At 38.6% G+C, this 25,857-nt stretch overlaps 1 protein-coding gene across 2 annotated transcripts in view; it reads left to right on the top strand.

Moving 5' to 3' along the window:
- The window catches only part of RPS6KA5 (ribosomal protein S6 kinase A5), a 201,529-nt gene that overhangs the window by 39,999 nt on the left and 135,673 nt on the right, over positions 1-25,857 (top strand). For both annotated transcript variants that reach the window (XM_030929948.1, XM_030929949.1), the window contains exon 2: positions 21,118-21,189. In XM_030929948.1, coding sequence (XP_030785808.1) covers positions 21,118-21,189 — 72 coding nt within the window. The remainder of the gene's footprint in view (positions 1-21,117; positions 21,190-25,857) is intronic.

Below are 25,857 nucleotides of genomic sequence, written 5' to 3'. Positions count from 1 at the left end.
CCTGCAAACCATGTAAACATTTTCAAATTCAGGCATTTGTTTCCAGTCTAAAAATGTGGTAGGAAACTGATATAGGACCTGAATTCTTAGATGCTCACCCTTCTTTTCTGCTTTAACTGCCACCAAGCGTCCTCTAGTTGCTGCCACTCTGATATTTATTGGAAAGACACAGGGAAGTGAGCAGACAGGTTGTTTGATAAGTGGTTTAGTGATGGGTAGCAGGCCAGGCTTTTATACTAGGTAGAGACATGGACGTTGTTGATATATTTCACATTCCACTGGATCCCCCTTATAATATTTGGGTTTCACCATTCAATTCGATCATTACTTTTGTACATCATGTTCTTGTTCTGGGTAAGTTGGCTATATGTTTATTGGTTCATTTGGGATGACTTAAATCAGTAAACAAGTTTAAAGTCAATTTCACATTCAGATAGTTTCCTGCATGAGGAAATTATAAGCAAATGGTTACAAGTTAACTGAATTAGGCATTCCTTACAATATTTTGAAACGTGCATACCACATATATATATAATATAAGTTCATGTACAGAATATGTGTGCAGCAGATTTAAATATATATAAAATGACCTAAATATGCATAAATATATATGTCCTAGCTCTGTTCATGAAAGAGCCTAGAAGGCAAGGTACCTCAGTAGTAAGGAGCATACCTGATGCCCAGATCTTGGTTTCTAATATTATTTCCCATTAAAAGGAGTCAGGGCTGCTTGTAAGAGAACAAATGAAGTTCTCAAAAACAAAAAGAGAGAAAGAAAAAGAAAAATAAAGAAAGGGGGCATGTCAGGACACAGAGCCAGCTTTTGAAAGTGCTTCCAGTGACCAAATCTGGGACAAGTTGTGCATTAAAATGATTAGGGAAAGGCCGGTTGCGGTGGCTCATGCCTGTAATCCCAGCACTTTGGGAGGCTGAGGTGGGCAGATCACTTGAGGTCGGGAGTTCGAGACCAGCCTGATCAATATGATTAAACCCTGTCTCTACTAAAAATAGAAAAAATTAACCGGGCGTGGTGGCATGCGTCTGTAATCCCAGCTACTCAGGAGACTGAGGCAGGAGAATCGCGTGAGCCACCATGCCTGGCTTATTTTTTAAAATTGAAATAGAGACGGGTCTTATTATGTTGCCCAGGCCGGTCTTGAACTCCTGGGCTCAAGCAATGCTCCTGCTTCAGCCTCCCAAAGTGCTGGGATTTCAGGTATGAATCATTGCGCCTGACCAAGAATGAGTATTAAAGCATTGAAAAAATGGTGATTCATGAGCCCTCTGATAGGTAGATATCTAAGCGGGAATAAGGGAGGGCTCTTCCCTATGGTGTAATGCTGACTGATAAAACTTGGAGGAAGTGGAAGAGTGAGAAAGTTACTCCATCGTAACCATTATAATAAGGACTAGTTCAGGCAAGAATTGTCAGTGAATGCTCAATCTAGGTAGGACCTTTTGATGAAGAACAGGATATTTTTCATGGCCCTAAAATGTGTCCCTATGGGTTGCTTATTGCAAAGGGAGAATTAGTACCTATACATTGGATAAACTGGACGTCACCTTAACTGGGTGATAAATCTAATGTCATTAATGAGGGATAGGCTGATGTCGTATGCTTCTGGTTTGGATACCCTGCAAAGCACACGTCACTTAAGTATTGAACATGCATAACCTAAATGATGAAGAAGTGCCAGTGAAACAAAAACTTAGATTTAAATAAACAAAAAACAATATTCTTCTCAAAGTCAGTCCGAAAAGACAGAAATCGAGAAATTTCTAGATGAAATGAGACTTAAGAGACATGACAAAATAAAGTCAATATGTGATTATATACTGGATGTTATACTCAAGGAAAAAGTGCTGTAATAATGTGTTAGGCTTCTCCAGAGACCAGAACCAATAGGATATGTACATACACATACACATATAAACACACACACTCACACACACACACAGTCATTCCTTAGCATCCATAGGAGATTGGTTTCAGGACCCCCTATAGATACCAAAATCTGCGGATGCTCAAGTCCCTTATATGAATTGGCGTAGTATTTGCATATAATTACACATCCGCCTACATGCCTTAAATCATCTCTACGTTACTTTAAATACCTAATACAATGTAAATTGTGTGTAAATTGTTGTTTTGCTGTATTATTTCTTATTGTTGTATCATTATGTTTAATCACTTTTTTGAATATTTTAAATCCACAATTGGTTGAATCCACAGATTTGGAACCCATGGACATGGAGGGCCATACACATACACGTGTACATGCACACACACATAAACCCAAACGGTCATGTGCCACAATGACATTTCAGTCAGTGATGGACAGCTATACAACAGTAATCACATTAAATTATAATATGGTGTTGTTACTATACCTTTTCTATGTTTAGATGTGTTTAGTTAGACAAATACTTGCCATTGTGCTCCAGTTGTCTACAGTATTCCTTATAGTCATATGCTGTACAGGGTTGTAGCCCAGGAGCAACAGACTAGATCGTCTAGCCTAGGTGTATAGTAGACTGTACCTAGGTGTGTGTAAGCACACTCTATGATGTTCATACAATGATGAAGTTGCTTAATGATGCATTTCTCAGACCAGAGCTCCATTGTTAAGTGATGCATGACTGTATGTACAGATGCTACTTGACTTATAATGAGGTTATGTTCCGATAACACCATTATAAGTTGAAAATATCCTCAGATGAAAATGTCTGGCTGAATGGGAGCTGTGGCTTAACGCTACTGCCTAGCATTGTGAGAGAAGTACAGATTCTACTGTATGTGTATCACTTTTGCAGTGTTATGAAGTAAAAAAAACTGTAGATAGAATCATTGTAAGTCGAGGACTATGTGTGTGTATAAATATAAAAATATTTATTATAAGGAATTGGCTCCTGTGATTATGGAGACTGGCAGGTCCAAACTCTGCTTGGTGGCCGGGCAGGGTGGAGACCCGGGAAAGTCAGTGTTCCCGTTTGAGTCTGGAGACCTTCTACTGTAGAAGCAGGAAGAGCCAGTGTTGCATATAAAGCCTGAAGACTGTGCTGAAGAATTCTTTCTTTCTCAAGAGAGGACAGTCTTTTTGTTCTATTCAGGCCTTCAACTGATTGGATCACGCTCACTCACATTATGGAGGGCAATCTGCTTTACTCAAAGTCCACTGATTTAAATGTTCATCTCATCCAACAATGTCCCCACAGAAACACCCAGGATAGCGTTTGTTTGACCAAATATCTGGGTACCTCATGGCCCAGTCAAATTGACACATAAAATTAACTATCACAGGTCTACCCCTTTCAACTTAATACCCGTACACATCTCCTTAGGCCTTGCTTAATTTCCAAATAAAGTGACGACACAGTCATAAATCTGCCTAACATGATACAGCTATCCTGTGTACAAATATGCACTGACCTTTTCCCTAGAAGAGGGTGCAAAACCTTTGGATAATGTTTATTCTTCTGCTTGATATCATAATTTATATGCTATGATATCTAGTTAATATATCTTATGTTACATGTTAAGGGGAAAAGAGAGGGTAGATATAATTATAAGTCAGTTCTCCAGAGGAACAGAACTAATAGGCTATATGTATACATGATAGGGAGTTCATTAGGGAGAACTGGCACACACAATCACAAGGTTAAGTCCCACGATAGGCCGTCTTGCAAGCTGGGGAAGAAAGAAGCCAGTAGTAGTTCAGTCCAAGTCCAAAAGCCTCAAAAGCAGGGAAGCTGACTGCACAGCCTTCAGTCTGTGGCCGAAGGCCTGAGAGCCCCTGGCAACCCACTAGTTTAAGTCCAAGAGTCCAAAGACCAAAGAACCTGGAGCCTTGATGTCCAAAGGCAGGAGAAACAGAAGGAAGAATCCAGCACAGGAGAAAGATGAAAGCCAGAAGATTCAGCAAGTCAGCTTATGCCACCTAATTCAGCCTGCTTTTGTTCTAGCCATGCTGGCAGTCAATTGGATTGTGGTGCCCACTCACATTGAGGGTAGGTCTTCCCCTCTCAGTCCACTGACTCAAATGTCAGTCTTCTCTGGCAACACCCTCACAGACATACCCAGAAACAATACGTTACCTGCTATGTAGGCATCCTTCAATCCGATCAAGTTGACACCTGCTATTAACCGTCACAGTAGAGAACAAAGACTTGTTTAGTACATATATTAATACATAGACACAAACATTTTTTAAACAACATAAGGAAATACTCATGACAACCATAGTCCCCATTTCTGTGTCCTAGCTGGTATTTGTAACTACCTCCTTCCATTACTCATTCTGTATGCCTTTGCCTTCAGCCAGCAGCTGAGATGTTTGTGTTTTTTTTACCTGGGAGGTGACCCAAGCCTTTATTCCTGAAGGGTCTGGGCCATTAGTAGTGCTGCCTGAATTGGGTTGTTGTAGTTTCCCATTGACTTTAATCACAAGGCATGGGAATACCAAGAGATATCCAAAGGAGGTTGCCTGTCTTTTAAGCATACTCTTCCTTACCTTTATTGTGCAGTAGCAGTCCAGGATCAGTCACCTGAGCCAACACTGTAACTCCCTTCTTTGCCTGGTGATTCAAAGTCATAAGGAGCCCAAAGTGGCCATGTGGCAGTCTTAACTTCCATTTCAGTGGAATCATTGTTGTGTCTCCTTGCTCTTGAAACTGAGACTTCTAAGCCAGCAGAGTATAAAGTTGTGGGAACAGGAAGCATACATTTTGCTAGTGGGCTACTAGGGTTAATAGTGAGTGGTGCCACTCACATTTCCACCCCTTGATTCCTGAATCCATTAACTCTGGCTGTGGGAGAAGTGGCACTATTTATTGGGTGCTGATCCAGAGCATGTACAACTTCTTGGAGAACCTTGCCCCAGCCCTGCAAGGAATTGGCATCCATCTGGTACTGTACCTGAGTCTTCCAGAGGCCATTCCATCAAGCCACCTGCTTCAGGATGGTGGAGAACATGGTAAGACCAGTGAATTCCATGAGTGTGGGCCTACTGCCACACTTCATTTGCTGTGCTGTGAAGTTAGCTCCTTGATCACAGGCAATGCTGTGTGGAATACCATGACAGCGATTAAGGCTTTTTGTAATACCATGGATGGTAGTTTCGGCAGAAATATTGTGTGCAGGGAAGGCAAATCTGTATTCAGAGTAAGTGTCTGTTACAGCAAGAACAAAACACTGCCCCTTCCATGATCAAAGCAGTTCAGTGTTATCAACCTGGCATGGTAGCTTGGCTTACTGTTCTCAGCAATGATGCCATATATCGAGACCTAGTGTTGGTCTCTGCTGCTGGCAGATTGGCACTCAGCACCAGCTGTAGCCAGATCAGCCTTGGTGAGTAGAAGTCCATGTTGCTGAGCCCACACGTAACCACCATCTCTGCTACCGTGGCCACCTTGTTCATGAGCCCACTGGGTGATGACAGTAGATAGGATGACAGGTGGGAAAGAGACTGGCTGGTACCCACAGAACAGGTCATCCTATCTACTTGATTAATATGCTTCTCTGCTGAGGTCATCTTTTGGTGGGCATTGGCATAGTATAATACAAATACCTGCAGTTTTTTTTGCCTGTTTAGAGAGCTCTAGCCAAATACCTCTTCCTTACACTTTCTTGTCATTGATTTTCCAATCATGTTCCTTCTAAGTCCCTGACCATCCAACCAAACTATTGGTGATAGCCCACAAATTGATATGTAATCCGATGTCTGGTCATTTTTCCTTCAAGCAAAGTGAGGAATCGAGTGTATACCACTTTCATCTGATGGTGGAATGCTGCTGTGCATCCTTCACTTTATCGAGGGCAGTCTGCTTAAAGCCCAGTGATTTAAATATTGATCTCATCCAAAAAGCCTCACAGAAACACACAACACACACATAACTAAACATCTGGGTACCCTAGAACCAAAAAAAAATAAGTAGTACGTAGTATGTATGAGTATATTAATAAGATAGAAAAATATGACAGAATGTTAAAAATTGGTAATTATGAGCAAAGGGTTATTTTGAATAAGCAAAAAGATTATGAATATGAGAGTTGTCTATTATTTTGGCAACTTTGGATTTTAAATCATTTAAAAAATTAATTGACCACTTGGGAGGCTGAGGCAGGAGGATCTCTTGAGCCCAGGAGTTCAAGGCCAGCATGGACAATGTAGTAAGACCCCCATCGCTAAAGGAAAGAAAAAAAAATTAGTTTACCAATGAGCACCGTAATTGTGTTTATAGGCACTAAATATCTGACTTTTATATGACAACATAATTGTGCCGATACCCTTGTCATAAAATTAGAAGCATTAATCGCTTAACTTGGTTTCAGGGGAATGAGCAGGAGGGGACACCAGGGCTGCACACTGCTCTACTCTCTAGTGCCTCTAAATCCCTCCGCGGCACCCCTGGACTTCTTTCTTCTAAATTCAGAATTGGGGTTGGAGGACAGTTGTGGTTGACTAAACAGTCAGAATGAGGTAAGAAAGGAAAGCTGAAGACTGGGACAAGACAAGGTGAATCTAGTTTCTTTGTCACCAGTTTTCATAGCTTTAGATTATATAGCTCACTGAGTTGACATTTTTTTAAAAAGTAGGATTATTCTTGAAAAATGAGTTGGCTGTAGTCCTATGAAAGTTTATTGCTGTAAGAACAAGTTATTACAAACTGTTATTTGATGTAAGGCTGCCACATTTATGTGCTAATAGAAACCAAATTGGCACTGTTAGCAGCATGTAGTCTAGAAAACAGAAAAAGGAAAAGGTGTTGATAAAGTACTTTCTCACAATAGAATTAAGTGTAGAAGTGACAGTGGAACTGCAGTGGGAAAATGAGGTTATGACTTAGAGGAACAAAGTGCTGCTATATTTTCTTACATCAAATTGAAATCTTATCCTTGGAAATAGTACTTTGGACTATAAGAAACTATCTTGTATGAAAAGTGTAATTCAAAATATCAATAAACAAAGTAAATTTGGTAGCACTTTGGAAGCTGGAATGTTTGCCTTGCTGTAATGGCTTAATTTTTTTTTATTTTTTATTTTTCACAAGTTATCTAACTTTTACTTGCTAAAATACTCAAGCAAGACTTCTATTGTAAATGAAGGTATGCCTTAACTTGAGGATAAGGAACGCTGTGCTGAGTGTAGATAGAATGTATCTGTTCTTTACGTGTCTAGATTCGGGTTCCAGGCGTGATTGTCTCCAACCTGTCAAATAGTTAATGATTTATAAACTAAAACTAACACTGAAGGAACTAGCTTTTGGAAATAAGTCTTAAAAACCTCTATGCAATCCTTTTGATTTACTCTATTGCTTTCTAAACCTTTTTCTTCACATTTTTGCGTGTATTAAGTTCTGACATACGACATGGTCAGGAAATGAAGTATTTGAATTAACCATTCTCTTCAGTAAAACTATATGTTTTATAATAATAGTAAATTTTCAAATAATTTGACTACAATAGATTACTGTCCATTGGCCATCTTCATTTGGAAATCCTGTAGATACTTCATATACTTTTAAAACATTTTATAAAGTTTATGGTCATCAAATACAAACTATAAAGCTGCATGTGAAATAGTAATGTGCTATTAAATCAACCTATTAAAGCGATTACATCAAAATTTGACATATTTAACAATAGTGCATTGATAAATTTTTTATAAAAATGAGGAATTTTTTTTAGAGGATGTAGTATAAGGTATATAAAAAATGTGTGCATTTAGAAAAATAAGCCTTAGGAACTTTATATCGCTATTTAGAAATAAGCAGTTTTTCTAATAAGTAAGGGTTAACTTTGATGAGTAAATACATGCATGCAAAATTATAACCAAATAAACATTAAGAAAATCCTGATTGAGTCTGAAAATTTCTTTATAATAATCTTTTTTTCTTTTTTTCTTTTTTTTTTTTTTTTTTTGAGATGGAGTTTCTCTCAGTCGCCCAGGCTGGAGTGCAGTGGTGTGATCTTGGCTCACCGCAACCTCTGCCTCCCGGGTTCAAGCGATTCTCCTGCCTCAGCCTCCCATGTAGCTGGGACTACAGGCGTACGCCACCATGCCCAGCTAATTTTTGTATTTTTAGTAGACACCAGAGTTTCACTGTGTTGGCTAGGATGGTCTCGATCTCTTGACCTCGTGATCCGACCGCCTTGGCTCCCAAAGTGCTGGGATTACAGGTGTGAACCACCGCGCCCGGCCCTGTGATACTCGTGTTTTAAAAATATGTTCAGGTTTTTTACTTTAAAGCTCTAATTTTTTTCTTTTGAGTTATAATTTGCATGCAATAAAGTTCACTCTTTTTGGCATATGGTTCTGTGAGTTTTAACAGATGCTAACAGTTCATGCAAAACATTTGGAAAGTTGATCTTATTTTTTATCCCTAGTACCTTATGACATCATGGTCACCAGGATTATCATTGTGAACTTTAATGATTGCACTGCAACTATTCAAAACAGATTAATTTTAATACTTTCCAGTGTTTTCTCTTTGTGCTGAGTAGAATTAGTGAATACATGTTAAGGAATTTGGTTTTTCCTCCCTTTCCCTACCTTCAGTGGCTTAGTATAGCCTTTATGAATTTTGGCCTTGACTGTTGTTTCAACCTGTGCATTGGCTTTGCTGTTTTCCATCTCAATTCCTTTCTAGTTTGTTTTCCACGCTGCTGCTGCTGGTCTTTCTAAGATGCAGAACTGATAATCTTCTGCTTAAAATCTTTTATTACCTCTCCTTTGCCTTCTTTAGAAGGGAAGAAATAAAATACTACTTTTTCATATCAAACACAGACTCTTTCATGAGCTGGCTCCTGCCTGGTGTCTTGCAGTGCCTTTTTTCCTTTTCCTTCCCATGCATCTGCCTGTCTGCACTAATTGCAGATTCTCAGACATGCCATGTTCTCTGTTGTTTTGGTGATTTTCTGTATGCTTTTCCTTCCTACTCACAGCTTTTTTTTCTACCCTGCTGTTCCTTAGCTGCCTGACTTCTCCAAACCTTCAGATGGGCTGAGATGCTCTCTTATGCTCTTCTGGTGCTGTTTACCTCATTTCTCTTTAATAGTGCTTGTTCCTTAGACTTGGTCACCTGCCTATGTGTCCCCTCTGGACCCTGAGCTGCTTGGGGTCAGGGAGTGTGTCTATTCCAGTCTTGTCAGTGCTTTGCACAATGTTGGATATAAGCATTCAAGATGTTTGTTCAATTAATATATTATGGCTTACATGTGGAGTCTGGTGACTACATGAAACCTATGAAATAGGGAAGGAGAAGCAAAATGTCTGATAGCATCAGTGGACGCCAGAATTCCTTATATGAAGGGAGGTACACTGGGGGCGTTGCCTTGACATCAAGCTCTCTTGAGAGTAGGGAGTCCTATGAGGATGGATGTTCACAGGGTCTGAGAGATCAGAAGAAGTAGAGCAAACAAGGGGATGGAATTGCTGGTCTTATTCCTGATAAGGAAGAGGAGAGAAAAAACAAAAGTCAGAAAAGTGGTGTAAGGTCGGGAATTAGGTGAGATAAAGATCCCCTTCCCCATAGTTGGATCATGGAAAGACAGATTGAGAAGGTTCCTTCCTCCAGCTCCTTTTGAGGGGGTTGTTTTAATTGTTGCCTGGTGTACCACTCTTCTGCCTAGCTTCAGAAATCTTCACTGAAGTCGGGTATGCTAAGGAATGCTTTTTGAACATGTTTGGTTTTTGTTTATCTTGTGTAGAAGTTTGTGAGCTGTGTCCTCACTGAATTATTGCAGTACACAAAAGCGATGGTGACCAAGTAGCTCTAAGAGTTCTGAGAAGGTCAGCTCTCCCAGTAATTGAGGGAAACCCTGGCAGACAGGGGAGGCTTTGGACTTGCACAGGCCTTGGGACTGCAGATTTGAGAATTGAGTGTAGATTATAAGGGGCTGGTAAGACCAGCGTAACAACTAGAGTATACATACAACAGGAAAAGACTGGAATTGGACATATAAAAATGAGAACAGCTAGTATTCGGGAGATGGGATTACCATATATAGTTGTTTTTTTCCCTCTGGAGACTTTCTTTGTCATAGTTCATAATATAGGAACAGTTTTTTTTGTTTGTTTTTGAGACAGTTTCGCTCTTGTTGCCCAGGCTGGAGTGCAATGGCGTGATCTTGGCTCACAGCAACCTCCGTCTCCCAGGTTCAAGCCATTCTCCTGCCTCAGCCTCCAGAGTAGATGCAGTTACAGGCATGCACCACCACACCCAGCTAATTTTGTATTTTTAGTAGAGACAGGGTTTCTCCATGTTGGTCAGGCCGGTCTCGAACTCCGGACCTCAGGTGATGTGTCCATCTTGGCCTCCCAAAGTGCTGGGATTACAGGCGTGAGCCACTGCGCCTGGCGGAACAGTTTTAAAAAGACGAAAATACGTGCAATACAATGTCATGATCTTATTCATACCAGAACTTGAAAATTAGAAGTTAGTATTGAGATTTCATTAACACCAAAAGTGTTGGAAAGGAGAAAGTGAAACTTTTTATTGAGGAATAGGGAATAAGGGCTAGGACTGAAACTCCTTTCTTTGCCAAAAGTAGGAACTTTCTTATTAACATGTTAGGCTTTGTTTCCTTCTTTTTTTGTTTTAATTGATGAACTAATGTCTCAAAGGAAAAAAAATCTGTCCAATAACTGAAAATTGGACAAGATTTTGAACAAAATTTAAGTTTTGGAAATTGGTGTTCTGTAGATCATTTATAATAAATTGTGGCTTCAGTTCAGCTACAACAAACTATACATTTCTGTCCTTTCTGTTGTATTCACAACTAAATCTCACAATGTTGCTTTTTTATAATTGTTCTCCCTTTTTCTGATATAAAAAAATTAGAAAATAATTGAGTAGGTCATGGTTTACTTACTGCAGTGTTATGTACATATTGCTGTTAATTAAAAGTGCCTTGATAGTGGCAAATAGGATTCATTCAACACTGGATCATTATGCTATCCGTGTTTTCATGTCTTGATTTCATGCTTACAACTATAGTTATAAGCAAAGGACGGAAGGACTCAAATGATACCTTTCCATGGTGAGAATGGAATTAGGAAAAAGGAATTGCTCAAGTGGTCTAATAGCTAAAGATGGTAAGGCTTGAGAGCATGATGCAGCCATTTCTATGATAGGGAACCTGATGTTTGAATCGACAGGTTAGATTGTCTCATGGATACTGCTAGAAACACACTGCCCAATTTGGAATTTTGTTTTTTAGTTTTTTGTTTTTGTTTTGTTTTGTTTTGTTTTGTTTTTTTGAGACAGAGTCTCACTCTGTCTTCAGGCTGGAGTGCAGTGGCACGATCTCAGCTCAGTGCAGCCTCCACCTCCCAGGTTCAAGCGATTCTCCTGCCTCAGCCTCCTGAGTAGCTGGAACTACAGGCACATGCCACCACGCTAGGCTATTTTTTGTATTTTTAGTAGAGACGGGGTTTCACCATGTTGGCCAGGATGGTCTCGATCTCTTGACCTCGTGATCCGCCCGCCTCGGCTTCCCAAAGTGCTCGGATTGCAGGCGTGAGCCACCGCGCCCGGCCTGTTTTTTAGTTTCCGTTTTGTCCAGTCTATCTTTTGTTGTCCATTCTTTTATGCATTTTTGTTCTTTTGATTAGGAAAGTTCAAGTTCTTCCAATCTGCATACAGTGATTTGTATTTCGTAAGGTGACTTTGCATAGATCTCATTTCATCCTCTGAGGTGTGTTTTTAGCCAAGCTGACTGCTGAGGCGTTCTACTGTTGCTCCAGGGTACTGCTTCTCTGGTGCTTCCTTAAGAGACCATTTGTGTTGGTAAGAAAGCCTATGGTTTGTTTTTTTCCTGCCCTTGACACCTTAACATATCCTTCTCTCTATTTTTGAATTCTTAAATCCCTTCTGTCCTGGATCCCATTGTTTATCACTGCCTGAAGAACCTGCTCCCTTAGGAACCACCCCTCCCATCTCTACTTTTTCTAGCCTTTCCCACATTCCCTTTTTCCATGGGTTTTCTCTGTCATCTGCCTTAAGTTGGAAAAAAGTTTCATATGATTCTTTCCCATTTCCCCTGTATTCCTTTTCATTACACCCTAATTCCTTGAACAGAATTGTTATTGTTTTGTTTTTCCATCCACACCCTTATAATGCAACCTTCCTGTGTAAATTTTAGGCTCAAGCTTTTCTATTCATGTACTTTTAGGCTGAGGCTTGGATTTTTATTGTGGGCTATGTTATTGTGTTACAATGTTATTGAACAATTTGATGATCCAGGATATTATGACTCTATGAAATCTCCTTGTAAAACCCATGGTTCTTGGGGCTAGCTTGTTTTTATTCTGGGAAAAATTTTCTAGCTCCCCAGCTTACGGCCTGAATGGTTAGAGTCCAGCCAATGCTGTTTGACTTTATAGTTCAAAGGGGGTCATTTCTGTGGTCACTATCCTATTTAACAGTCATGTCATGGTATGTCAAGGTAGGCCATCATACAAATAATCCACATTCTGTTTTGACTGTATTATTTTTAAAAATAACACCTCCTCCTTTTAAACTTTAAAAAATTTAGTAAAGTTTAGTAAACTTTAAAAAATTCAGTAAAAAATGTAGTGAAAATTCACTTCCTTCATTATGCTTTTGAAATCTGGCTTTTTTTCTCATTCTTCCCCTATTAATCGTTCTTAAAAAAAAAATCACTGTTGACCTAACCAAATTAGAGTGTCTCAGTCTTCATGCACTTCTACCTTCTTGCTGCATTTGACTGCATTGATAGTTCTTTTTTGATGTTCTTGCTTTGAATTTCATACATGGTTAGTTGAACCACTTCTCTGGTTCTTTTTCTTCTTGCTTCGTAACTCTAGATAATCATCAAGACTTGCCTTTCCTTTCGTGTGGTCTCTTGAAGGGTGTTCGTCTTAAAGCTTTAGCCATTGCCTTTCTCCTAGTAACTGTGCATGGTGTCTCTGGAGAACTTTAGTTCCTTGTCTAGAGCTGCCTACATGACAGCTCTTTTGGGATTTTTCTGCCATTACTTCAAAATCGATGTTGAAACCAAAAAACTTCCCCTTTTGACTTCCTTATTCTGTTGGTAACACTACCATTCACCAGACTTGCATTTCTTATGCTTTAGATATAGAGCTGTCTTAGTCTGTTCAGGCTACAATGATAAAATATCTTAAGACAGGGCCAGGTATCATGCCTGTAATTCCAACACTTTGGGAAGCCAAGGAGGGAGGGTTGCATGAGCTAGGAGTTTGAGACCAGCTTGGGCAACATAGTGAGACCCCGTCCCTATTAAAAAGAAAAAGCCCAGCAACCTTGGATTAGGTAATTTATAAACAACAGAAATGTATTTTTCACAGTTCTAGGCACCAGGAGGCTCAGTGTCTGGTGAGGGCTCTCTGCTTCATGGATGGTGCTTTCTAGCTGTGTCCCCACATTGTGGAAGGGGCAGCAGGCTCGCTCTAGCCTCTTTTATAAGAGCAGTAATCTCATCCATGAGGGCTCTGCCCTAGTGACCTAATCACTTTCCAGTGGCCCCACTTCTTAATGTCAACACACTGGGGATTAGATTTCAACATACAATTTTGAAGAGAAACATTCAGACCACAGCAGGGGTCAATAGGGAAAAAAATGGAACAGAAATTGAATTAATTTATCTTTGAAAGGGAGGACCCTGTCCTATGCCTTTTGTAGTTTCAGCACCCAAGACAGGTATTCAATGGATGTTTCTTAAACTGAGCATTACATTGATTCTTGGGTTCACTCTTTCCTCTAGTTTTTACTCAGACCAGACCCTCATTAGTACACATCTTTTTTACTGCAATACTTCATCATTTTTTAGCAATCATTTTTCCTTGCTTCTGTGCACATTGTACACTACTGTCAGGAGTATTTTTCTAAAGCATTACTTTTATCAAGTCAAGAGCCATTATTATGGATTCAATTAAAACTAGTTAGTCTGGCCTTCCAGATTTTGAGCCTATTTTATGTTATGTTTTTCCCACATAAATCATTTGTGGCTAGTTAGAACAGTCCTTCTATTATTCTTTCCTAGGAACATAGTTATTTCTGCTTATACGTTTGCCCCAGCTGTTCTTCCAGTCCAGAATTCCCCAGCCATCCTCTCATTTTTTTGCCAGTACAAATCCTGTACTTCTTAGCTAAAGACCTAACACATAGCCCAGAACATTGGCCTTTAGTAGGCACTCTTGAATATTGAGTAAATGGGGACCTGTATTCTCAATGAGCTTTTCTAACCAGCTTCACACGATGATATTCTCCTTCATGTCCACAGACTCCACAGGCCTGTTTATTAACTTACATTTCTCATATCTTATTTCAAGTTTAATAAATGATTAATTCATTGAATAAAATCTGGCATATGAGTGCCTTAGTCACGTACTGAGAAACGTATTTAAAATGGCTTCAAAAGCATTGTTCTCTTTATTTCTACCTTAATTGTAAAAGTGCTTTTAAATTAAGCCTTTAACATAAGTGAATCATTGGATCTAATCAAATGATTTCAGCACATGCTCTGTGCAATTACATTTGTGCCGCTTAGCTGAAACTATGGCAACAGAGTGAAAAATGCATTTTTACTGATCATTTTCCTCCATAGGAGTGGGAAGTTCCAAGTCAAACATCTCACAACTTTAAAAAGTTATTATACAAATTATACTTACAGTAGAATTGCTTAGAAAGTTCAGAAACCGTTTATCAGTCATAGGTTTGTGGTGGAAATCCTGGAAGACCATGCCAAGGGTTAACAATAGTTACCTTTGAGTGTTGGGATTATGGGAGATTTTCAAGGTCTGCTTTAGGCCTATTTTTTCAAAAAACAGTGAACCTGGATAATTTTATAAAGAAAACAACAACAAAATTACTTAAATCTGAAGGAAACGACCATTTTCCTTTTATCCTTAAGTTTACTGTTTTTAAAATTACATCAGTCACCACCTCATATCTACTAGGATGGCTACTACCAAAAAAAAAAAAAAAAAAAAAACCCAGAAAATAGTAAGTATTGGACAGAATGTGGATAAATTGGAACCCTCTTGCACTGTTGATGGGAATGTGAAAAGGTACATATGAAGGGATTTCACAAAATTCATGGAAAAATTGGTTAAAATTCCTTTGTGAGAGCATTAAAACTATTTACACCTCTTTTTCCCTAGATGATTAAACTTAAGGCATTAATGTAAAAAAATTCTGAGAGCTTTTGAAGGGAGCATGGTTTAAGCTGATTCACAACAGAGATATGCCTGAAATAGACCTTGAAAAGATTTAAAATGTTTATTGATTTAGTCTGAATTTACTAATATTTAACAACTCATGTGGTCATCAGAATTGACACCAGAAACAAATAACTTATGATATGGTCATACTGCTGTGTACCAGTTGATTAGCTCTATTCTAAGTTTTTAGTTTGTTGATACTCTTTGTTGTTTTGTATATTTGCGAAAAGTTTTCATAAGGCATTCTTTCTGTGGGAAGGAGTTCATCTTTTTCTAAGTTAGGATTTAGAGGCTGAAGGTGAGGTTTTCTATGCTGTTATAGTCAGACATCCACAAATTCCCAAACCCTGCTCTCCCAGGCCCCTCTTTTCCCTCAGGAGTCATGAGTGATCCATCTGCAAGGCACAAATAGCTGGTGGGAATCAGAGTACAAGTTTAATGAGAGTTGTGCAAACGTCCAACACACCAATGTGAAAAACTCTTCTGTAGAAGCTGCACTGGTGCAGGTAGTTTAGGTTTAAGGCCTAAGTGAGGTGTCCTACTTTCCTTCCAACTAACTCCATCTAATTATAATCTTGAGACCAGCATGTTCAGGTATGTGACTTAGAAGGTTAGAATGGGCCGGGTGTGGTGGCTCATGCCCATAATGCCAGCACTTTGGGAGGCTGAGGTGGGCGGATCACCTGAGATCAGGAGTTTGAGACCAACCTGGTCAACATGGTGAAACCCTGTTTCTACTTAAAAAAAAAAAAAAAAAAAATAGCTGGGTGTGGTGGCACTCGCCTGTAGTCCCAGCTACTCGGGAGGCTGAGGCAAGAGAATTGCTTGAACCCAGGAGGCGGAGGTTGCAGTGAGCCAAGACTGCACACCACTGCACTCCAGCCTGGGCAACACAGTGAGACTCCGTCTCAAAAAAAAAAAAAAAAAAAAAAAAAAAAAAAAAAAAAAGGTTAGAATGGAGAAGAAACACCAGGTGTCTTAGATTCAGGTTTCTTTAACAAAGATACCATGTACTAGCTGGTTTAAACAACAAACATTTATTTTTCACAGTTCTGGAGGCTGGGAATTCCAAGATTAAGGTGCTAGCAGCTCCAGTGAATGGTGAGGGCCCACTTCCTGGTTTGCAGATGGCAGTCTTCTTGTGTCCTTGCCTGGGGAAAGCAGAGAGAGAGGAAGCATGGTCTTTCCTGTCTCTTCTTACAGGGCACTAATCCTATCATGAGAGTTTCACCCTAATGACCTGATTACCTCCCAAAGGCTCCATCTCTAAATACCATCACATTGGAGATTAGGATTTTAACGTATGAATTTTGGAGGATACAAACATTCAGATCATAGCACTAGGTCCCAGGAGAACCCCCGAATCTGCTTAACTAACTACTATGTATGTTGAAGGGAGAAGTGCAAGAGAATGGCCAATCTGTCAGGCCATGGAAGAAATGTGAGGTAAAAAACCAAAGAGAACTTGTGTGGAGGCTGATCTTTTAACATAGTGAGTCTACCTATTAATTGTGCCCATTTGGAGTTTTGACTCTTGAGTAAATGAATTAGTCACATTTCTTACCTTTGGGGAGAACTAGAAAGGGGGTTGGGCAAAGACATGCCTGGCATAGGAAAAGGAGCAAACGTCCTTTTTTCCTACAACTAGACTAAAGTACCATCTCCTTTTGAGTGTGAAGAAAGACAGTGTACAATTCCAGCAGGTCTGTTTCTGGTACAGCCTGGTCCTAGGCATGCAGGTAGCTTCACATCATCTGAGGTGCATATTTTGGACTTTACTAAAGCATGTGAATGACTCACACATGCAAATTTCTGCAATTGGTTAATGTTTTATTTCACCTTTAGGGTGAAATAAATGTGTAAATATTGTAAGTCTTGTTCTAATATTGTTAATATTATTGTAGAGAAGTTTGAGCTCTTGTTCTTGGGTTAACAATTAAGAGAAATTTAATTTATTTTTAGACTTTCATGCACAAAAGCTTTAATCACAATGACAAAATAATAGCGTAGGAATGAAAACTATTTAGACACCTAGACTCACATGCTCGAATGTGTTTTTTGTTGCTTAGGATTCTATATAGTAATATTTACCATTTCCTCTTACGTGTTTTGTCATTAACATAGTGACAAAAATCTTTATAATGGACAAATATTCCCCCATGCCTAAATATGATAGAGCTTACTACTGATTTGCTGTCATATGTGTGTTTATTTACTTTGCTTAATAGATGTAATGGAAAAGACTCAGAGTCAGGAAGAGGGGCAAAAAAAAATAAAGAATCATATGGTTACTAAGTTCAAGAGCTCTGAGATGTGCCTATATCATAGCACCTTTTAAATTTTTATTTTACTCTTTTAGATTAATTTATGAGGGGAGTAAATGAAGTAAAGGCTAAGTACAGCACACACTGTGAAGATTCTGGTGGAAAAATAGTAGACTGTCAAAAACCTGGATGAAACTCAAAGACTGTAGGCTAAGTAAATGAAGTTGAAAGTCAAGAAACTATGTATTGTATGATTTAATTTATATGAAATTCTAGAAAAGCTAAAACTATAGTGACTGGAATTAGATGATTAGTTACCCGGGAAGTAATTGGCTTCAAAAGGACATCCAGAAACTTTTCAGGGTAATGGAACAGAAATTTTCAGGGTGATGGAACTGTTTTCTATCATACTTGTGGTGGTGGCTCCATAACTATGTATAATTACCAAAATTCATCAAACTGTTCATTTAAATAAGTGAATTTTATTATATGTAAGTTGTACCTTAGTAAAACTTAGAAATATGTTAACTGTAGATTTTTGGTGCTCAAACATCTTTAATTTTTCCTTTGAGCAAACACAAGAACCAAAGGAATGTTACAGTCTTAGACAATAGCTTTGAGGGCTGTTGTAAGAATTAAGATTTCTGTATCCTACCCTATTGTAGTTTCAACTGCATGGTTCCCAGGTAAGATTAAGAAAGTGAAGACAAAATAGAGGAGTACATGATAGCAAGCTTGATCTTTGGTTCTGTACCCCAAACTGAAACGTTGACCTTGGTGAGCTGGGCTGGATCACATGGACCTGCTTAAGGACTTACTTGTTCCTTTGCCCTATGCAGATACCCTTTAAGATTGTTTACTGGAATCTTGCCATTCTTAAGCAAGGAAATTCCAAGAAATCTAAACTCTAGCAGAAACTTGAGGTGGAAGAGAGTGGTTTTTCTTCATAAGCCTAGGGCTAAGCTCTTTTCAGGACCAGCATTCTTGAGTTTTTCTAAGACCTAGGACTTGAGTTATGGGAGAAAGAAGAACCTCTCCCAAGCTCTGCCTTACCTACCAGCCACCTGGGAATAGTATTGGTGGAAAAGCAATAAAAAGAGTAAACGAAACTCTCAGCTGCCAAAGTAATGAGAGGAGGAGCCAAAGAGAACATACCTTGAGCTGCTTCTCATCACCTGGAAACCTTCAACCCTGAGTATAGAAGGCACTGATGCCCTTCATCTTGAGCCCTGGGGATAGGAGATTGGAGAAGCCTTGAGTTCCTGTAGCAGGCAAAGTGTTAATTTATGTCAGAAACAAAATAATAGAGGTAGTAAATAATGAACAAAAACAGCCTTTCACAAATGATCTGAACAATCTTTGTGACTGACTAGGGTTTCCTGGGTAGTATACATTGTAAAAGAAAGGGTAATTAATTTATAACCTTTTAAAAATTTCCTATGAAAGTTAATTCTGTGTATCAAAAAATAATTCCTTATCTTCTTAGTGTAGCAGCAAATATAGATAAGTAATACATAAATATAAAGCAAATATAGATATAATCTAGTATATGAACAATGCTTTTGGAAAGCTGGGCTTGTACATATCTCAGTAAATAAAAAAGGAATCCTAATAGTAAGAACTAGGAGTAATTATTTTTAACACATGACTCTTTAATAATAATGTCTTAAGCTTTTTTTACATAATAAAATAATATAATTTAACATTAGAAGAGAGCCAAATCGTTATTTCAAAAGTATGTCTCTTTTGAGTTTGGCTTTTTATAAAATCTGCTTGACATATTAGAGAAAGATAAGCCATTGTGTGTTTATTTTGAAATACTACGTATGTTTTTGGTATTCATTTTAGATCTATATTGATGTCAATGTGAACTCTAGGCTGGGCCATGTACATTGACTTGTTCTTACTATAAAAGTATACATTGGCAGTAAAACTCTTAAAAATGGAAAATAGAATGGTGGCTCCCAGGTCTGAGAGAAGAGGGAAGAGGGCAGTTGTTGTTCAATGGATATAGTTTATTTTGCAGAATGATAAGGTTCTAAAGATCTGTTGCATAACAACGTACATATGGTTAACAATACTGTATACTTAAAAATGGTTAAGATGGTAAATTTTATGTTATGTATTTTCAACCACAATTTTTAAAAATTTTAAATGATGAGTTTAATTAAACTTTGGAAAGACACTGAAATTATTTATGCCCTGAAGCTTTTAATTCCAAAGTTCTTAGTTGAGTTTTATTTTCTTAAAGTTGTAGTCCCAAAGCATTAATTTATTTACAAACCCTTACAATACTGCTTATTGGCACACAGCAAGCATTATATAAATTTAACTCATTTAATCCTCATTAAATTCTATGTGGTAGGTATTATTTTGTTTTCTGTCATTTTATAATGGCCATTTTCTAATATACAGAGAATTTGAAAGAATTGTATGTTGAATACCCTTATACTCACTACCTAAATTCTGCAAGTAGTATTTTGTTGTATTTGCTTTTGACATACGTGTTCATAGCTATATTTATTTATAAATTTATCTTATTTTAAAAAATACGTTTCAAAGTAAATCGCGGATACCAGCATGCTTTGAGGATAAGTAGTTTTATGCCCATTTACATTACTGGGAACTGAGACATAGACAAGTAATTTGTCAAGGTCACACAGCTTTTAAATGGCATAACTAGGATTTGGATCAAGCCTTTCTTAACCACTTCTGCAGAGTACTAGTTCACATAATATTAATAGATACTACCTTAAAAATAATTTTGTGGTTAAAAAAATCGACAAATGTATCTTAGTCTTGATGATCTACATGCATATTTTCATAATACAGGATCTGTAAGGTTCAGCAGTAAAGAAATCATTTAACTTTGTTGAAGCCCACCATTTCCACATTTATTCTACCAGAGCACTCTGATCCCCACCTCTCCCCCAAACAGAACACCTATTATAAGATAGGACTAGAATTCAATGGAATATGTTATGGAAAATGCTAATTTATAAGATATCCTAATTTTATTTGTTCAAGACAGAATACATTTTTGAAGAGTTTATATTTTTAAACATAGTCCTAAAATTTTAGAGCTGACAGGGATCCTAGAGTTCATTGAGACTAACACTTTCATTTCAGAGATGTAGTAATGGAGACATAGAGTATTCAAGTGACGAATGCATACTATATCATGTCCAGGTATTTAGTGGCAGAAGTGGAACTAGAACCTACCCTAGAACCTGGGGATGGCATTTAATTTAATTGATACTTAGTAAATGTTTGTTGAATAAATTAGTACATCTTCTCAATCCATCCAGTTTTTCCCCCAGTATGTATCTATCTACATATTAGAATTTTCATTTATTTTTGGAGTATATTGGTCAGTAGAGAGTCTAATAAACACTTTAATTTATGTTAATCTTTGGTACAAATGATATATATAGTTCCTAAATTCCAAAAAAAGTTGTATTGTAATGTATAACATACAGAAATTTATGTAAAATATGCTATACCATTTAACAAATAATTATAAAGCAACCCCTGGTTAATCACTCAAGTCAAGAAATAGAGCATTGCTGGTACCTGAGAAGCCCCCAGGAGCCTCCTTCTATTGCTGACCCTCTTAATTTTTTTTTCTCTCTCTTTTTTTCTTTTAGCTAATTTGACAGGCCATGCAGAGAAGGTGGGGATAGAAAATTTTGAGCTCCTGAAGGTCCTAGGAACTGGAGGTAAGTCTTAAGTTAATTTTTAAGGAAAAAAAAAAGTACTTATTATATCTATGATGAAGGATTGATATCCCCAATATAGAAATTAAAATTTAAAAAGCATGAGGAATCCATTAGGAGAACTGTCAAAGAACATGAACAGACTATTCATAGAAGCACAAAAGGCAAAAAATTAAAAGAATTGGCAAAGATTTAGGGAAACCAATCCCTTTTACTATGCTGTTGGGAATGTAAATTAGTTCAGCTCTACACAGGACACAATATTTTATTTTATTTTATTTATTTATTTATTTTGAGATGGAGTCTAGCTTTGTTGCCCAGGCCAGAGTGCGGTGGCATGATCTCGGCTCACTGCAACCTCTGCTTCCTTGATTCAAGCGATTCTCCTGCCTCAGCCTCCTGAGTAGCTGGGATTACAGGCGCCTGCTACCACGCCTGGCTAATTTTGTATTTTTAGTAGAGATGGGGTTTCACCATGTTGGCCAGACTGATCTCGAACTCCTGAGCTCAGGTAATCGCCCTCTTCGGCCTCCCAAAGTGCTGGGATAATAGGCGTGAGCCACTGCGCCCATCCAGGACACAATATTTTTATTTATTTATTTATTTATTTATTTATTATTATTATTTTTTTTTGGGACACAATATTTTTAAAAATCACTATCATTGATAGAGTGCTTGTTAGATGCCAAGTACTCTGTGGAGGGCTTTGTATTGATTGTCTTATTCAATCTTCATTCAACTCTATTGATATTCAATGCACATAATTTGTAATAATGAAAAACCTAAGACTGTTTAGAAACCCAACAATAGGGCTTTGGTTGAATGGAACATGGGTCTATATGTTCTATAATGTATATAATGGATTAACATGACCTACTTTTATTAATACTTTGGAAGGCTCTCCAAAATAAGTTTTAAAAAATCTACAGAAGAGAATGTATAATATACAAAACATTATATGAATAAATATAAATATCTACATGTATATATGGATATGGAAAATATCTGCATGTATATATGTATGCAGAAAAATCTCTAGGTGCCTGGGTGTGGTGGCATATGCCACCACAGCACTTTGGGAGGCACTTTGGGAGGCCAAGATGGGAAGATCCTGTGAGGCCAGGAGTTCAAGACCAGCCTGAGAAACATAGTGAGACCTCATCTCTACAAAAAATAAAGAAAAGAAAAATCTCTGGGATATACATGGTTATATACACTAAAATCTTAGTAGTAGTGGGATTTTACATGATCTTGGTTTTGTGATTTGAACTTTCCTTTGCCTTCTGGATTTTTGCTACCACTGCTGCTCTTGCTGCTCAGGAATCAGGGCTGACTTAAGGAGGATGTGACCTATGCAGTTGTAAAGATCCCTGCACGTACAAGAGCCCCACGTTTGGTGTAATGCTCTGCTGTCACTGTTCTGAAATTATTAGTAATTCATGAACAAGGCACCCGCATTTTCAATTTTATGCTAGGCCTTGCCAGTTACGCAGCTTCTTGTCATGTGTATGTTTCCTATTCAGTTCTCTCCCTGGACTGTGTTGCTCTGCAGTCACTGCTGCTATGAGAACTGGCTTCTGTCATTTTTCTCCCATCAGGTCAAGGTACAAAGGAGGCCTTTAACTCTTCCCCCCTCCCCCCGCCCCCCATTCTCAGCAGGCCTAGAATCTCTTTTCCTGGAAGACCAGGGAGAGCCTCAGAGGACAGACTATTTTTCTTCTCCACTACAGTTTAGCTTCACACTCTCAGGGACCTCAGAGTTCTAGCCCCTGACAGGATGGATTACACCTGTCCATATAAGGGTATCTGCCCATCCCTTCCAAAATGCCAAGCATTATGGCAAGAGAAAAAGCCTTTCTTTTGAGGCTTCCATAATCAATACCAGCCACTTCTCTAGCCTCACATCTGTTTTTTGTTTTGTTTTGTTTTGCTTGTTGAGACGAAGTCTAGCTCTGTCACCCAGGCTGGAGTGCAGTGGCTCTATCTTGACTGGCTGCAACTTCTGCCTCCTGGGTTCAAGCGATTCTTCTGCCTCAGCCTCCTGAGTAGCTGGGATTACAGGCATGCGCCACCATGCCTGGCTAATTTGTTGTATTTTTAGTAGAGACGGGGTTTCACCATGTTGACCAGGCTGGTCTCAAACTCCTGACCTCGTGATCTGCCTGCCTCAGCCTCCCAAAGTGCTGGGATTACAGGTGTCAGCCACCGCACCCAGCCTGCCTCACATCTGTTTGAGTTCACTTATGGAAGCTGTCTTTAGATCATTTAGTAATGAGCCTTCATCTATGGCCCTGCTGTATAAGGTCTTTATAACCTCCCTGAGTAGTTTAGCATGCCATGTAGGCCCAATTTTTACAGCTACCAGTGAGTAAGCACAATGAATAGTCTATTCCCATCAACTAAGCGTGTTATTGTCGGAAATGTAGTGTAACTGTCAACTTGGAGATGTTATTGTACATTTCCACCTTCAGGTAATTTGTTCATATATATTTTTTAAAAACCCAAGCTCTACCCCACTTGCATTCCTAAGAAATCGTGCTTTCAAAATATCAAAATAATATCCTTTATTTCTACCTTTGTTTCCTGTTTCAAAGGCAATATCTACTCAAAGGGGAAAGAGGGTCACAGTTCTGTGGTGACTCATTTCCCTTAAAAATAGTGCTTGTGACATCTGGTCAAAAGTTTTTAAGGTTGATATATGTTATAGGTTTTTTTTTTTTTTTTTTTTTGAGGAGTCTTGCTCTGTCGCCCAGGCTGGAGTGCAGTGGCGCGATCTCAGCTCACTGCAAGCTCCACCTCCCAGGTTCACGCCGTTCTCCTGGGTCAGCCTCCAGAGTAGCTGGGACTACAGGCGCCCGCCACCACGCCCGGCTAATTTTTTGTATTTTTTTAGTAGAGACGGGGGTTTCACCGTGTTAGCCAGGATGGTCTCGATCTCCTGACCTCGTGATCCACCCGTCTCGGCCTCCCAAAGTGCTGGGATTACAGGCTTGAGCCACCGCGCGCGGCCTAGATTGTTTTTATAATATCTTTTATCTGCATGTTTTTATCTGTTTTATCTGTATGTGGCTTTTTTTCTTAGTAACAACTTTATTGCGATATAACTCATGTACCATATTGTTCCATCATTTAAAGTGTGCAATTCAGTGGTTTTAGTATATTCACAAAGTTGTGCAGCTATCACCACAGTCAATTTTATATCATTTTCCTTACCTCAGAAAGAAACCCTGAACCCTTTAACTGTTGATGCCCAAGCAAGCTCACCATCCTCCCCAGTCCTAAACAACCAGTAACTGAATTTTCGTATCTATATATTTGCCTCTTTTGGACATTTCATATAAAGGTAAACATACAAATGTGTAGTCCCTGGTGACCAACTTCTTTCACTTAGCATAATGTTTTCTAGGTTCTTTCATGTTGTAGTACACATCAGTACTTCATACCTTTTTTTTTTTTTTTTTTAAACGGAGTCTCACTGTGCCGTCCAGGCCGCAGTGTGGTGGCCCGATCTCACTGCAACCTCCACCTCCCTGTTCAAGTAATTCCGCTGCCTCAGCCTCCGGAGTAGCTGAGATTACAGACACACGCCACCATGCTCGCCTAATTTTTTTGTATTTTTAGTAGAGATGGGGTTTCACCATGTTTGCCAGATTGGTCTCGAACTCCCGACCTCAGGCAATCCGCCTGCCCCGGCCTCCCAGAGTGCTAGAATTACAGATGTGAGCCACTGTGCCCAGCCAGTACTTCATATTTTTTATGACTTACTATTTCATTGTACAGATATACCACATTTTGTCTCTCTGTTCATCAGGATTTGGACATTTGGGTTGTTTCCATCTTTTGGCTGTTATAAGTAATGCTGCTTTGGAGACTAGCCTGGGCAAAATAGTGAGGCTCCCATCTTGACAAAAATTAAAAAATTGGCTGGGCATGGTGTGGTATGTGTCTGTAGTCCTAGCTACTTGGGAGACTGAGGTGGGAGGATTGCTTAAACAGGAGTTTGAGGCTGCAGTGAGCCATGATTGTGCCACTGTACTCCACCCTAGGCAACAGAGCAAGACTCTCTGTCTAAAAAATAAACAAATACATAAATATAACGCTGCTATGAACGTTCATGTACAAATTTTTGTATGAACATATGTTTTTGTTTTTCGTTTTCAGATACTTTATAAAAAGTCATGCACACTTTTAAATATTTTGAATACAAGGTTCTGTAAATTCTCTCAAGTTCTGTTTAAAGTAATCCTTGATGTGAGAATGATGTTCCTTTTTTACTACAGGTTAGGTTAAATCATTTTAAAACAGGAAGAAATCTGAATGATCTTCCTTTTTTACTACAGGTTAGGTTAAACAATTTTAAAACAGGAAGAAGTCTGTGACAGAAAAATATTATATGCTTAAACTTTAATCATAATCTGTATTGCCTGAAGAGTTCATAGTGTCTTGGCATGTTTCCTGCCATCTGCCATTTAGATGGCAGAATTCCATCTAACTTATCTATAATCCAATGATATAAAATTGCCAGGAAAATAGGATTTGGGTAAACAGAAACTTTCTTAGTAGGTAACTTATGCATAGTAGTTTCTCAAATATTTTTGAATGAATGGATGAGTATACTTATTCCATATAGTAAGGGACCTTGTTGTATGTAAAGGTCCTTGAAAATTTGAA

This window comes from Rhinopithecus roxellana, chromosome 5 (assembly GCF_007565055.1).
Source record: "Rhinopithecus roxellana isolate Shanxi Qingling chromosome 5, ASM756505v1, whole genome shotgun sequence".
Lineage (NCBI taxonomy): Eukaryota > Metazoa > Chordata > Mammalia > Primates > Cercopithecidae > Rhinopithecus > Rhinopithecus roxellana.
Note: the sequence above shows the minus strand (reverse complement) of the source record. Positions and strands in the feature narration are given on the sequence as shown.